The sequence below is a fragment of the Bathycoccus prasinos genome (assembly GCF_002220235.1).
Source record: "Bathycoccus prasinos genomic : Chromosome_6".
In the NCBI taxonomy this organism is placed as follows: domain Eukaryota; kingdom Viridiplantae; phylum Chlorophyta; class Mamiellophyceae; order Mamiellales; family Bathycoccaceae; genus Bathycoccus; species Bathycoccus prasinos.
Genome location: NC_024003.1, coordinates 871,300 through 884,747, shown reverse-complemented (window position 1 = coordinate 884,747; position 13,448 = coordinate 871,300). Strand labels below are relative to the sequence as shown.

Genomic DNA, 13,448 nt, shown 5'->3' with positions numbered 1-13,448 from the left:
TGTTCTCTATTGTTCTCTATTCGCTCCTTATTTCTCTTTCTCTTTTGATTCGATCGATTTGGATTTCTCTCTTTTCTCTCGGTAAAAGTTGTTGCCGTTTCTCTGCGTTGCGATGATGAGAGCTTCGTTTATTGAATCGTTTAACCTATGCTCTCTTCTTTCGCGCTTCCCTTCTCCTCACACGCGCTCTTCCTGTTCTTCTTCTTCTTCTTCTTCTTCTTCTTCTTCCGATGTATTACCGATGTATTACTCGCGCGTCGTGTATTCTTTCACCCTCCCTTTGGTGTGTGTGTGTGTGTACTCTATATCACCGCACGCGCGCTGGAAAGAGTGAAGATGCGTTTGAAAATTATTCAAACAGACGATGAGATCGTTCGTCTTGTCAACGTATACTTTGAAACCGTATGGGATACACCCGTCCCTTTTCAAATCGAGAGGTTTTTTCGTTTTTTCGTTTTTCTGTTTCTTTCTGTTTCCGTTCGAGAGCTATGGCATAGCGAAAACAGTCGACTGTGGAACACAACAGAGAGAGAGAGAGAGAGAGAAACAAAAAAATAAACTACCTTTTTTTCACTCTTTTTTGTTTTGAGGAGGCAAATGTTTGAAGAAAAATGCAGTAATTTAAAGTGAAATTCGTGGCCGGAAAAGACCACGAGAGGATCTCCTGCCTTTGTAGACCACGAAAAAAACTGCTCTTTGTGACTGTATTTGTCTGTTTATTCCTTCATATAAGGAATCGTCGTTTCGCGCGCTCTCTCTCTTTCTCTTTCTCTTTTATCATCACACACACACACACACAGTATTGATTGCCCGTGATTGATACTCACAAGATGATATGGTCCGCGACGCGTTGTAGTTCTTTGGAACGAGCGACGTCTTTGTGCGTCGCGAGTTCGTCGTCGTCCCACAACGGAACGACGAGGACAAAATCGAAAAACGAGAACAAGATAACACGGACGATGATGAGGACGATGATGAGACGACGTTTTGTTGTCCTCGCGCGATGTTCGAAAAAGAGGAGTAGTATTCTTCTCACGAGACGAGGAAGGAATGAGAATACGATCACAACATGCAACGCGTGGAATAACGACGACCACGAGTTTTACGGAACAGGAGGAGCTGATGAAGAAGAAAACACGGGCAGTCTAGACGAAGGCGATACGTTTGAAGGCGAGCAATATTTACGAGCGAGCGAATCGTTGCGAGAGAAAACGATACAATACGAGGAAGAGAACGGAGAATCGACGCACGTTTTACCGTCTTTATTGTTTCCAGTCGCCGAACCGCTCATTCCTGGACAAAGAAAAGTATTACACCTGTACGAGCCGAGGTTTGTGAGTCTGTTGAACGATAGCGTGGAAACGCACGGAGGATTGTTGGCGTTCGTGCACTACTCGCAAATACCGCCGAGCAGAGGAAAAAGCGCAAAGACGAGAGGGAGGAGAGTTTTAGAGGATGAAAACGAAGACGACGAAGAGGAGGAAAAGGTAACGAGTAGTAGTAATAGTACCAGCATCGACGGCGCGATGGCAGGAAAAACGGAACGAGAAGAAGATAAATTGAATCAAAGGCCGTTGCCGAACGAGCGAGCGGAGAAATTGGAGGTGTTTGGAGAAGTTTCCGGCGACTCGGATTCGGATGATTCCGACTACGAGGAAGAGTTTGAAAGGTTCAGCGAGTTTGTGAGAAAAGTCAACAGTCGGTACGGCGACGAAGCCGGGTTTGGGTCCGCCGATGACGACGAAGAAGACGAAGAAGAAGATTATTACTACGACGACGACGATGACGACGATGAGGAAGAGACGCAAGCGGTGCAATTGAACGCATCGTGTACGCTAGGTAGAGTCATTCACTACGAGCCGATTAAAGTTTTATCCAGTGATGATTTTGATGACGGCGTTTCTTTCGACATCGTCGACGAACGCGGCGAATCTTCGAGTACGTTCGGTGAAACCTACCGAGTTTTAGTCGTCGGCGAAACGCGAATGATGGTTGAGGACGTGAACGAAACACCCGCGGGCTACGTTGCCGGTACGTACTCCCTGGTCAACTCGCCAGACTCAAAATTTGCTGCTCAACCGACGCAAGATGAGCGCAAAGAAATCGAGCAACTGGCTGACGACGTCGAACTTCTCATGAATTACGTCATCGAGTTCAGCGATAAGCTGTTGGAAGTTTCGAACGTGACGAAAGAAACGCTCTTTGATGACATCGTTCGTAAAGCGGAAAATGCCAGAGATTATCCGACCGAAATTCATCGCAAGTTTGCCATTGAAGAAGCGAAAATGGTTCGGTGGGCAAAAGCAGTTGGCAAAGTTGATTCGTTACACGAAAGCATGAAATGGGTGGAAGAAGACGGCGTCTTCTTCGACGCTAAAATCGAATTGGAAAACGTCGCGCGAATGAAACGCGACCAAGATAAGGCTGGCTTATCCTTGGACGATGCCATCTTATCTCGCCTGCGTCGTTCAGCTGCTCTCACGATGACCCAGAACGAAGACGAAGACGAGGATGAAAAGAAAACCACCGCCACAGACTTGAAAACGAAATCTCGAGCCTCCACTATGGTTCGCGCCGAGCGTCTCTCTTTCGCTGCGTTCCAAGAGGTCCCTTTCTCCTCCGAGGCTGAGAACGAAAAATTGATCGCTCGGAGAGCTGCTGCTATGTCAACTTCTAGAGGATTAGTCGACCGTTTGCGTCTCGCTAAGTTTGGATTGGAAGAGCAACTCGGAGGCTTACGCGCCAAGTTAGCGTTGGAAAAGTCCTTGCGCGCCATGCTCGACGGCAACACGGGTTCGTCGTCCTCCGGCGATACCACAAACGATACCAACACGAAGAACAAGGAAGACAAAGATTCCGACGAGAACAAAAATAACACGAGAGACTAAAACGAACGAACAAAGAGGAGACTGTACAATTAGTTACACATACAATCGCTTTAAATTATACGTGCACATAATCATCAAACATTTTATTTGTTGTTGTTGTTGTTGTAATAGAAGAAGAGAAAATATAATAAGCGTTGCACTCTCAAAGACATCGTCAGTCAAAGCACACACGAAAGAAAGAAGGTGAAAAAATGAGATAAAAATTAGTCCACTGCTTCTACAGCAGCAGAAAGAATGATGAGCGGACAGACTACGCGTTCAAATTCGTGCGAGTGCGATTCAAACGCGTACACTGGTCTCGTGCGCGATATCTTTCGCGTGTGCGCGTACTCTCCGATCGAATATGTTGGTTTCTTGAGCGGTTTGTGTTCGATCGCGTTTTGGATCGTCTGCCAATTTCCACAAGTGTTGCAAAACTATCAGCTGAAAACGAGCGAAGGATTGAGCGGTTACTTCTTACTCCTGTGGGCGTTCGGGGACAGTTGCAACCTGGTCGCGTGTGTCCTCACGGGAGACCAAACGCCGGTGCAGATGTACACCGCGGTGTACTTTTTGATGAGCGATTCGGTGCTGATTTCCCAATTCGTTTTGTATAGGAAAAGACAAATTCAACGAGAAGAAAGGCAAACGAGAAGACGACGACGACTGAGTTTCAATGAATCGATAATACGGGAGGAGGAAGAATCTCCTGAGGACGAGAACGAGAATGCGGTGATATCGGCCACGATGGCGAGGATTGATGAGAACATCAGCACCGCGCGTAGTTACGAAGAGGAATCGAGGAACGATCCAACGACGCCGAAGCGCACTACTAAGAAACACAAAAAGAAGAAGAAGCCGGTGTCACCGTCGACATACGTGACGGGTTTCTTAGGCGCAGGCGTTTCCGTGTATTCAATACGATCGCTTTCTGGTTCTGATGCAATGAGATCGTTGAGCGGTGCTACGCGTTCGTTGCAAAGCGCGACCGGTTGTTTGAATCAAGCCGTAAGTACGGCGTCGGAAGCGAGAGTAACGTCCGGTCGGTTCATCGGTTACGCTTCCGCGACGAGTTATTTAGGAGGGAGAGTGTTTCAGATCATGAAAAATAGGAAACGCAAATCGTGCGAAGGCGTGTCGGCGTTGATGTTTTTCTTTGCCATTAGCGCGAACGTGACTTATGGAATGTCGATCATCTTCATGAAGAATTTTAGATGGGTTGAAATCGTCGATTCGCTGAGCTTCTTGCTCGGTAGTTTAGGCACGTGCGTTTTGGATTTGTACATTTTAAAGCAAAGCAGATATTATCGCGCGTTAGGCACGGACGCGTCGGCAACAACTGCTCCCGTTGATCGCACGAGTAGTTTGATAGAAAACGATTGGCTGGAAAGAGAAGCGAGCGTCCACTTGCTCTCGCAAGAAGCGGTCGAAGATTTGTAATTTTACATAGGTGTGTACGATTAATAGCGCATTATATTAAATATACCTAACACGGTTTCTGACCTTTCATCGGTTTCTCGCCTTCTTCGTAACATCCGACGTCTTGAATACCGCCGCCGGTACCGAAAAACTTTGCCTGTTTCGCCTCGGCTTCCCTCAGCGCCTTCTCCGCCGCTTTCGCCTCTTTCAAGCGCCACGTGACCAGTCGCGCCTCTTTTCTAAGATTTTCTTCGCGTTCTCTCCTGCGCAATTCACGAGCTTGTCGTTCCGTGTCCGACTTTTTCAACGCGTTTTCGACTCGAATAGCTTCTTGTTTCTTTGCTCTTTCTACGTTACGTTTATAAACTTCCTTCTTTTTACGTTCGCGTTCTTTCCTCGCCTCTTCGTGCTCTCGAATTTCCTCATCTTTGCGTCTTCGCAACTCCTCCAGGTTATCCTCCGGACACGCGTCCGTGCCGTCGCCGAACCATCCAAACTTTCTCGAATCCGGTTCGCACTTACCCAATACGTCCTCGTAGACGTTCAAACCAACTTTCGAAAACGTTTCGTTCAAATCGGATATCGCCGTAAACACGCACAAACAATTCGCCGTCGTGTCTTCACCGCTTTCGCTTTCATCTTGATCTTCAAAACGATGCGTGGCATCCGGAGCAAACGCAAAATCGAGCGTTTGACAACATTTCTGCACGTCGCCGCCGAGTAAACACGGTTTAAACAACGCTCTCAAACGATCCACCGAACACGTGCGCGAAGGATCTTCCGGGAGCGACTCCGATCGAGGGAGCTTGGGGTCTAAATCATCCGCATCGCCCGCGCCTGGTTTGACTTCCTCTAACGGCTCATCGTTTATTGTATCTTCTTGTTCTTGTTCGTTGTTATTGTTATTATTGTCGTCGTCCTCGTCGCGCGCTTCTTCTTGTTCCTCTTCTGCGTTATCTTTCTCATTCTCGTTCGCGATATCTTCATCTTCGTTTATGATGTTCTCGACATCGACATCGCTAGACGTACTACTACGAACCGCATTTTCCTCTTCCTCCTCCCCACTGCTATCATTATTGTTATTATTATCGTCGCTATTATTATCAACGCCCTCGTTTTCTAGATCTTCTTCTTTTGTTTCGTCGTTATATATATCGTTCTTCTCGTCCTCGCGGTGTTGATGACTTTCCTCGTGAAACATCATCTTCCTCTCCTCTTCCTCCATCTGTTTCTGTTTCTTCTTCCGTATATTTTCCTCGATCATTCTGTCTAAACTCCCATCGTCGAAGTTGATCACTTCTCGTCCTATCTTCCCCGTTTTAATCGCTTCTTCCACTAAAACTTGGCCTTCTAAATCCGTTCTCGCTTTCCGTCCCGTGCCGATGATTCGTCGAGCTTCGCTCAGCGTTTGCTTGCGAAGGAAATTGTACGAGATGTACATCACGACGAGAAACGTAAACGAGAACACAAAAACGAGAGTTCGTTTTTTTCGTCGTCTGCGTTGTTGCGTTTTAAAAGTGACCGGTTTCGAGTGCACTTTGTTCTTCTCCTCGTTGTTCGTACCACCACCGAAGGCGGAGGAGGAGGAGGAGGAAAACATCTCTCTTCTTAAAACTTTCTCTCTCTGATTTTTTTATGATGAACTCCTCTTGGTTTAAAAAAAAGTTACGTGTGTTTCAGCCAAAACGAGAGAAAAAGCAACAAAACAAAAGAGAGAGAGAGAGAGAAAAGAGAGAAAATTTTCTTTCTGTTGTGCCTTTTTCACATGCACTTTTACTGCACTTATCTTTACAATTTTTTTCTTCTTTCGTATTTACGTAATAAAAGCTTTACACAGAAGGACTAGAATTATATCTACATATAAATAAGACACAAAAGGATGAGATCTTTGAGTTTTGCGAGATCTGCGAAGAACACACACGCGAAGAAGAAGAATGAGACGTTCTTTTATTCCTCGTTTGTGTTGCTGTTGTTGTTCGTGGTCTCTTTTCTCTCTCTGGGTTTTGTTTCGGCGAAAGATGATGCCGATTATTTCGTAACATCTTCAATTTCTAAAGCGCGATCGTCGCAAAGGGTTTCGAACGAAGGAGAAAGCTTTGTATCGTCAGAAAAAAGAAGACGAAGCTTGCTCGCGGATGAAGAACAACCAATAACGGAATCTACGGCAGAAGCGATTTCAGAGGACGTGCAAGACGCGGCGGATGCCGTGGACGAGGCGACGGAAACCGTCGCGGATGCCGCAGATTCCATCGAAGAAGCGAACGAAGCGATAGCGGAAGTGGCGGAGCAAACGGAAGAGGCGGTGGAAGCGGTGGAAGAGGCGAGCGAAGCGGTGGCGGAAAGTACCGAAGCAATCGAAGATGCCGCAGATGCGGTGGATGATGCGACGGAAGCGGTGGAAGATGCGGCGGAGCAAATACAAGATACCGCGGAGACGGTGGAGGAGGTCGCCGCGGACGTGGAAGACGCGACGGCGGCGGTGGACGAAGCCACCGAGGCGGTGGAAGACGCCGCGGATAGTTTAGCGGATATTACGGATACCGCGCAGGAAGTTCTCTCGAACTTAGAAGGCTCAAAAGCGGTGAATTCGTTGGTGATGGATAAAGTCGAGCAAGAGCAAGGCGCGGTGGCGACGGAGTTATTGACGATGGCGAAGGAGATCAACCGCTTGGAAGCCGTGGTCACGAGATTGGAGAATTACGAAGGCGGAGGTAGAAGAGGTGGACCAGGATCTGGTGCTGGTTTAGGCGCGTGGTTTAAAGCGCAATACGCGGACCAAACCTCTTTCATTAGTGGATTAGTCACCTCGTTTTTGGTTATTTTGTTCATCGAGGTTGGCGACAGAACGTATTTCATCGCGGCGTTGATGTCGGTGAAACATTCCCGACGAATTGTATTTTTGGGCGCTTTCAGCGCGTTGGCGGTGATGACCATCGTGTCCACCTTATTAGGCGTCGCCGCGCCTATGTTCTTACCGCGATGGTTTGTCCATTGGGCCGCGGTGATCTTGTTTCTCGGCTACGGCGTCACCATGTTGTACAACTCCCAATTCATGTCCGACGACGTTTCCGAGGAGTTCGAGGAAGTCGAACACGAGTTGGACGAAATCGCCAACCGACGATCTGGGAAGAAATCCGACGACAACAACGCGAGCAAAGACGACGACGACGTGGCGGAAAAAGGCGGCAAATTGTCGCCTGGAAAGAAAAAAGGGACTTCGAAAAACGAAAAGCAATGGTGGGAATTCTTCGTCTCTGCGATTTTCGTCCAAGCGTTTACGCTCACCTTCTTAGCGGAATGGGGCGACCGATCCCAAATCGCCACCATCGCCATGGCTGCCGATTACGACCCGTACGGTATCATCATTGGCGGTTCCTTAGGCCACGGTTTAGCCACTTCCACGGCGTGCATTGGAGGTCGCATCTTAGCTCAGAAAATATCCGAGAAGAAAATCGCCATGGTCGGCGGCGGCATCTTTTTGATTTTCGGCATCTTGGCCGTCTTCGACGACCCGAGCGCGGATTACGCCAAAGCGTTGCCGAAGTGGATGAAGACTTCTTCTTCTGGAAGTGGTGCTCTCCCTTCGGCTTAAAAAAAATAAGGACATCATATCATCGCACACTTATAATATATATTTACTCATATACATTGTTTTATATAACTCGAGAGTAATGACTTCACTTTAAACTCTCCATCGACCGCGCGAAAAAGAAAGAGAGAGAGGACAAAGGAAAAGTTTAAAACTTTGAAAGCCGTTGGAGTCTTGTCGTTGTTGTTGTCGTGTTTTTTGGTGTTTTCATCGAAGACGTCGTTAAAGAAGTGCACATCATCTCGGAGAATAAACACTTGAAAGCGATTGGAGTTGATGATGCTACGCGCCCCTTCGCATCTTCATGGAAAACTATTTCTCTTCGTCTTTGTCTTCATCTTCTTTTCGTCAGTTTTAGCAGCCGAAGAGGAAATTTTAGAACGAGGAGATGAAGCGAAGGACAGTATTTCTAAAAGAATACTCGAGCACCAAGAGCGCGCGTTCGCGACCGAAAACAACCGAGGCGATAACTTCTCTGGATTCGTGCAGTCTTTACTGGTGATGCTTTCGCTTGAGTTCGGAGACAGGACGTTTTTCATCGCGTGTTTAATGTCCGGGAAATACGATTCAAAGGAAGTCTTTTTTGGCGCAATTATGGCGCTTTGGCTGATGACGTTCGTTTCGGTCGTGATCGGGATCGAAGCGGCGTCGATGATTCCGAGAAAAGTCATGCACTACGGTTCGGTGTGTTTGTTCGTGTTTTACGGCCTTTACATGCTGTATAGCGCGAGTCGGATGAAGGATACCGAAGAGGGGGAGGAGAACGAGGAGCTGAAAGAGATCGAAGAAGATTTGAACTCGAGAGCACCGATGTTAGAAAAGGACGTAGAGAGCGGCAACGAAAACGAGAACAAAAAGAAGAAAGGTGGTAATTTTTACGAGTGCTTGTGTAACGGCGTGTGGATGCAAGCTTTCACGCTGACGTTCATCGCCGAGTGGGGCGACCGAAGTCAAATAGCCACGGTAGCGTTAGCTGGCGATTACGAAGCGTACGGCATAGTGTTTGGTTGTTTCTTAGGTCACGCCATTGCCACGGGGACGGCCTGCATAGGGGGGAAATACATCGCGAATAAGTTTTCAGAGAAGAAAATGACCATCCTGGGCGGTTCGGTGTTTCTTACCTTCGCGGCGGTGACGTTGTTACAAGATCCCAATGCAAAAATGGAAAAAGTAGATTGGCGTCCGAATTGGATGGTTGCAGACGCTGCAAACTAGAGTTTCGTTTGTTATAGTGTGTCGTAGCATTAGTTGTATTTTAGTATTAGTAGAAGAGTAGTGATATTGTTATATGATGTTGGGTATTATTGCTTTGCGTTTATTAGAAGTTTTTTGTATTGGTAGCTAAAAGATGATGGTATTTACTTCGCAGATGACGCCCACCAATCTTCTTTGGAGGAGGATTTGCTTCTACTCGACCCTTTTCCGGCGGATGACTTCTTACCGGACGAAGAGTTATCGTCGTCGTCTCCCCAATCGTCCACATCTTTTAATCTGCTATCGTTTTCAAACTTCTCGACATCTTCCTTGTCGTACTCTTTATCGTGGTCGGCTTCATCTCTCTCGTTGGACGAGGAGGAAGATTTCTTGCTTTCTTTTCTGTCGTCGTATCTTTCCTCTTCTTCTCGATCGTCTTCGTTACGTTTCTTCGATGAGGAGGAGGATTTGCGGTTGTCGTCTTCATCCTCGTCGTCGTCGTCGTACTTCGACGATGGGCGCCTCGATCGATCGTCTTTCTCCTCGTCGTCATACTTTGTGGATCGTCTGCGGTCGCCTTCTTCTTCTACTTCGTCGTCGGATCGCTTCTTGGAGCGTCGGTCGCCTTCGCGGTCGTCCTCGTCTTCGTGGCGACCCATCTTGGAGGAGGAACGTCTGTTGTCTTCCTCGTCGTCGTCGTCGTATCGGCTCTTGGGCGAAGATCTGCGATCGTCATCTCTGTCATCGTATCGATCTCTTTCGTCGTCTTTGTCGTAACGAGAAGATCGGTGACTGTCTCTTCTGTCGTCATCGTCTTCATCATCGTAACGCTTCTTGGGAGAATCTCGTCTGTCGTCTTCATCATCGTAACGCTTCTTGGGAGAATCTCGTCTGTCGTCTTCATCATCGTAACGCTTCTTGGGAGAATCTCGTCTGTCGTCTTCATCGTCGTATCGACTCTTGGAGGAAGATTTTTTGTCCTCTCGTCGATCGTCATCGTCGCGTCGATCGTCGTCATCCCGGCTTCTTCGGGGGCGGTCGTCTTTCTCGTCGTCGTCATCCTCGTAGTGCTTTTTAGAGGCAGAGCGTCGATCGTCTTCTCCATCGTCGTCGTACTTTGACGACGAGTGTCTTCGATCGTCGTCGTCGTCGTCGTCGTCGTAGCGACCTTTGGAGGAGGAGGAAGATTTACGATCGGAGTCTTCTTCTTCGTCTTCATCCTTGTTGTTCTTCGTCTCTTCCAAGGGAGATTCCGATTTTAACGGAGCTTCTTCCGGCATTTCGTTTTCGTCCTCGTCTTCAAACACTGGGTCGTCTTGCCCCGTCATCGCCGCTTTGATTTGGAGCTTCAAACGCTCTTGCATCTTTTGTGTCGCCTCCAAGTCCAACTTCGGCTTCGGCAAGTTCGAACCATCAAACCCTTCGGGAACCTCAAACGTCGGCACGGTATATAATCCTAAAGTCGCTTCGCAATCGGTCTTCTCCAAGGAAAATCTCGCGCACACCGCGGCTGGGCACGTCGGCCACTGCGCGGTGACTTTTTCCGTGTCCAACTTTGCTCCCGATTTTGTGACGCAAAATCGACACCCTTGCGCGTCTTGGCACCCGGGTAATAATCGTTCCGAGCACTTCTTGTCGCGAAACATGTGTCTCCCCACCGCTTGATCGGAAACCGTGGAATCGCACGTTCCAGAAATCCCAATTTGTTTCACGCGCGCGTTGTGTTTCGCGATGTCCTTCACGTGCATCCTCCACGAGATTTCATTCTTGGAAAACGAATCCCCGATGCATCCAATCCCGGAGCTCTTCTCGCACACCGAGTGTGGGCACTGCGGCCAGCCGGCAACTTTTCTCACCGCTTCTTCGGTTTGGCAAAATCTGCACGCCGTAACCGCGCCTCCGTTCCCGAGACACGCCGGCGTCAACGACGGGTTCGTCAAGCAAATTTTGTCCGGGTACTGGTAGATGCCTTTTTCTTCGTCGGCGGCTTCGCCGACGCAGTTTTCTTTCATCGCCGGGTCTTCTTCTTCTTCTTGATCTTCCTCTTCATCATCCGCAGATGATTTGCGATGATCGTCTTCATCGTCGTCGTCGTATTTAGAGGAGGAATGTTTATTCTTCGAATATTCGTCCTCGTCTTCGTCTTTGCCCAAATCTCTTCGTTGTCCGCGGCCTCTTTTCTCGTACGCATCGTCGTCCTCGTCTCTGTACTTTGCGTAGTTTCCTCTTCCTCCTCTTCTGTCGTCGTCGTCGTCAAAATCGTCTGAATGTCTCGACGACGATCGTCTCGAGGAGTATCGATCGTCTTCGTCGTCATCTCTTGAACTCCATCGACCTAAACGCGCGGACGAGGAATACGACGAGGACGACGGTTGTTTACGGGAAAAATCGTCCGCCTCTCCTCGGTAGTGTCGTCTGTACCCTAACTCGGACGAAGAAGAAGACAACAAAGACAACTTCTTGCTCTCGGAAACGTACCCAAACGTGGCAAACGTCGTCGCCAACGCGGTGATCGTGGCAATTTTGATCATCAGTGTAGATCTCGTCGTAAACGTCAAAGTCGTCGCATCGTCTTCGGTTTTGACCCCGTTTGAAAGTAAACTTTGCCGCTCTTCTTCTGAATGGTTCGCTTCTTTCATCATCGTGATTTACTCTCTGTACTCACAACGAGCGCGTATAAAATCGAAAGGTATTATTAAGTTACTCAACAACAACAACTTCTTTACGACCACTACTCTTCCGTGAGAAGTAAAACAGCAGATATTAAGAGCGCGCGGGAAGAAGTTATACGTGCGTTCGATAGAATGAAGAAAAAATGAGCATTCATTCGAAACAAGACGCGGCCTCGATTTCGTCTCTTTGTCCTCTTTTTTTTTTCGAAGCAGAGTGGCAGCATATTAAGTTCCTCGAGAGAGTTTTTTTTTCTCTCTTCTCGCTCGAGGCAAAACTTTTTTTCAACAGACGACGAGAGAGAAAAAGAGTCATCAATCACAAAGAGAGACGGAGAGAGAGAGTAGTCGACTTTAAGAGATGGTGGGAAGTAAAAGAAGGGAAATAGACGACTACCACTACGTCTTCTCGGCGGACTGTAAACCGTACATGGATTGGCAATCTGCGGCTTTATATCAGTCGTGGATGGATGTGGGTGCGCCGGGGAAGATGACTCGGCTGTTGTCCTGCACGGATGCGGAGTACGATTCGTACGAGAATTTACACATCGTGCCGACGCATAAAACGCCGGATTTCAGCCGAGACGACCCGTCGGATTCGTATTCCGCGTATAACTTACCGGGGAGCATCAATCATTGGACGAAATCGAGCAATTTTACTCGCTTGAAGTGGGTGGTGAAGTTGGACGCGGATATGATTTTACGAAGACCGTTTACGGTGAGAGAGATTCCCGCGCGAGTCGGCGTCGTCGCCGGCGGGTACTACGGATACTTATCGGGCGTGAAAAACGACATGGCGAGTATGTTTGTCGGACCTGCCGTTCGCGAGCGGTTGGCGCAAGTGGGCGGGTGGGAGATATTCGCCAGGAGCGATATCGCGAAAGCGGCGCCGTTATGGTTCGAATACACGAGGAAAGTGAGAAGAGACAAGAGAGTGTGGTGGCCGTATAACGGTACCGGCGATTCATTCATCACTCAAAAAGCACCGAGACCGTGGATATCGGAAATGTACGGGTACGTCTTTGGCGTCGCGAGCGCCGGGTTGTCGCACAACGTGAACAACGACGTGCAAATGTACGCCGGATCGAAACCGTGGAACGAGAAGAGCGCGAATTCTTTCGTCATACATTACGGATTGATGATGAGACAAGGTACGAGTTACGAGTGGGATAAACACTTTGAATACGCGAAATCGGAAACGGAAAAGGATAAATTGAAGTGCGGAAAGGCAAACAGAAGAGAGTTGTTCCCGGTGTGCGATTTGTATCCCGAAGATGACGAGTCCATCGATAAGTACGAGAGAAACAGAGTAGAGTTGATGCACGAGTGCGTGTCAAAGATTAATCGTGGGATATTGTTAGCACGGAAGAGGAAGTGCATGCCAAAGAGTAGTAGTAGTAGTAGTAGTAGTAGTAGTAGTAGTAGTAGTAGTAGTAACAACGAGGGGGAGGCGGAGAAGAAAAAAGTCAGTCATAGTCTTAGTCATAGCAGCAGCGGTAGCGTAAACACGGAGGGCGATAAAGGGTATAAACACGCAAGAGTCTCCATTGGAGGTGGTGAAACTACGCTCGCGCAACAACAAGATGTGGCGACGAACGAGTTGTGGAAATACGCCGGCATTTTATGGGCTTTGACCTTGTTCGCGTTGTTTTACGGATTTTGGCCTTCGCGCAAAAGAGGAGGAGGGGGAAAGCGTAGGAAAGTAGGACA

At 48.2% G+C, this 13,448-nt stretch overlaps 7 protein-coding genes across 7 annotated transcripts; 5 read left to right on the top strand and 2 right to left on the bottom strand.

Moving 5' to 3' along the window:
- Positions 1-962: 962 nt before the first annotated feature.
- Bathy06g04610 (predicted protein) lies at positions 963-2,888 on the top strand (the record flags this gene model as incomplete). The annotated part of the gene is made up of 1 exon (XM_007512321.1): positions 963-2,888. The coding sequence occupies one exon, from the start codon at positions 963-965 to the stop codon at positions 2,886-2,888; it is 1,926 nt and encodes a 641-aa protein (XP_007512383.1).
- Positions 2,889-3,125: 237 nt separating this feature from the next.
- Positions 3,126-4,307, top strand: Bathy06g04600 (vacuolar membrane PQ loop repeat protein; the record flags this gene model as incomplete). The annotated part of the gene is made up of 1 exon (XM_007512727.1): positions 3,126-4,307. One exon carries the CDS (start codon positions 3,126-3,128, stop codon positions 4,305-4,307), a length of 1,182 nt encoding a protein of 393 aa, XP_007512789.1.
- Positions 4,308-4,493: 186 nt separating this feature from the next.
- Bathy06g04590 (unknown protein) lies at positions 4,494-5,886 on the bottom strand (the record flags this gene model as incomplete). Its single annotated transcript, XM_007512591.1, has 2 exons — positions 4,494-4,525; positions 4,563-5,886. The coding sequence occupies 2 exons, from the start codon at positions 5,884-5,886 to the stop codon at positions 4,494-4,496; spliced, it is 1,356 nt and encodes a 451-aa protein (XP_007512653.1).
- Positions 5,887-6,165: 279 nt separating this feature from the next.
- Positions 6,166-7,878, top strand: Bathy06g04580 (predicted protein; the record flags this gene model as incomplete). Its single annotated transcript, XM_007512478.1, has 1 exon — positions 6,166-7,878. The coding sequence occupies one exon, from the start codon at positions 6,166-6,168 to the stop codon at positions 7,876-7,878; it is 1,713 nt and encodes a 570-aa protein (XP_007512540.1).
- Positions 7,879-8,151: 273 nt separating this feature from the next.
- Bathy06g04570 (transmembrane protein 165) lies at positions 8,152-9,090 on the top strand (the record flags this gene model as incomplete). The annotated part of the gene is made up of 1 exon (XM_007512778.1): positions 8,152-9,090. One exon carries the CDS (start codon positions 8,152-8,154, stop codon positions 9,088-9,090), a length of 939 nt encoding a protein of 312 aa, XP_007512840.1.
- A 143-nt stretch (positions 9,091-9,233) lies between these two features.
- On the bottom strand, positions 9,234-11,711 carry Bathy06g04560 (predicted protein; the record flags this gene model as incomplete). Its single annotated transcript, XM_007512404.1, has 1 exon — positions 9,234-11,711. The coding sequence occupies one exon, from the start codon at positions 11,709-11,711 to the stop codon at positions 9,234-9,236; it is 2,478 nt and encodes an 825-aa protein (XP_007512466.1).
- Positions 11,712-12,099: 388 nt separating this feature from the next.
- On the top strand, positions 12,100-13,436 carry Bathy06g04550 (predicted protein; the record flags this gene model as incomplete). Its single annotated transcript, XM_007512675.1, has 2 exons — positions 12,100-13,382; positions 13,418-13,436. The coding sequence occupies 2 exons, from the start codon at positions 12,100-12,102 to the stop codon at positions 13,434-13,436; spliced, it is 1,302 nt and encodes a 433-aa protein (XP_007512737.1).
- Between the last annotated feature and the right edge of the window lie 12 nt (positions 13,437-13,448).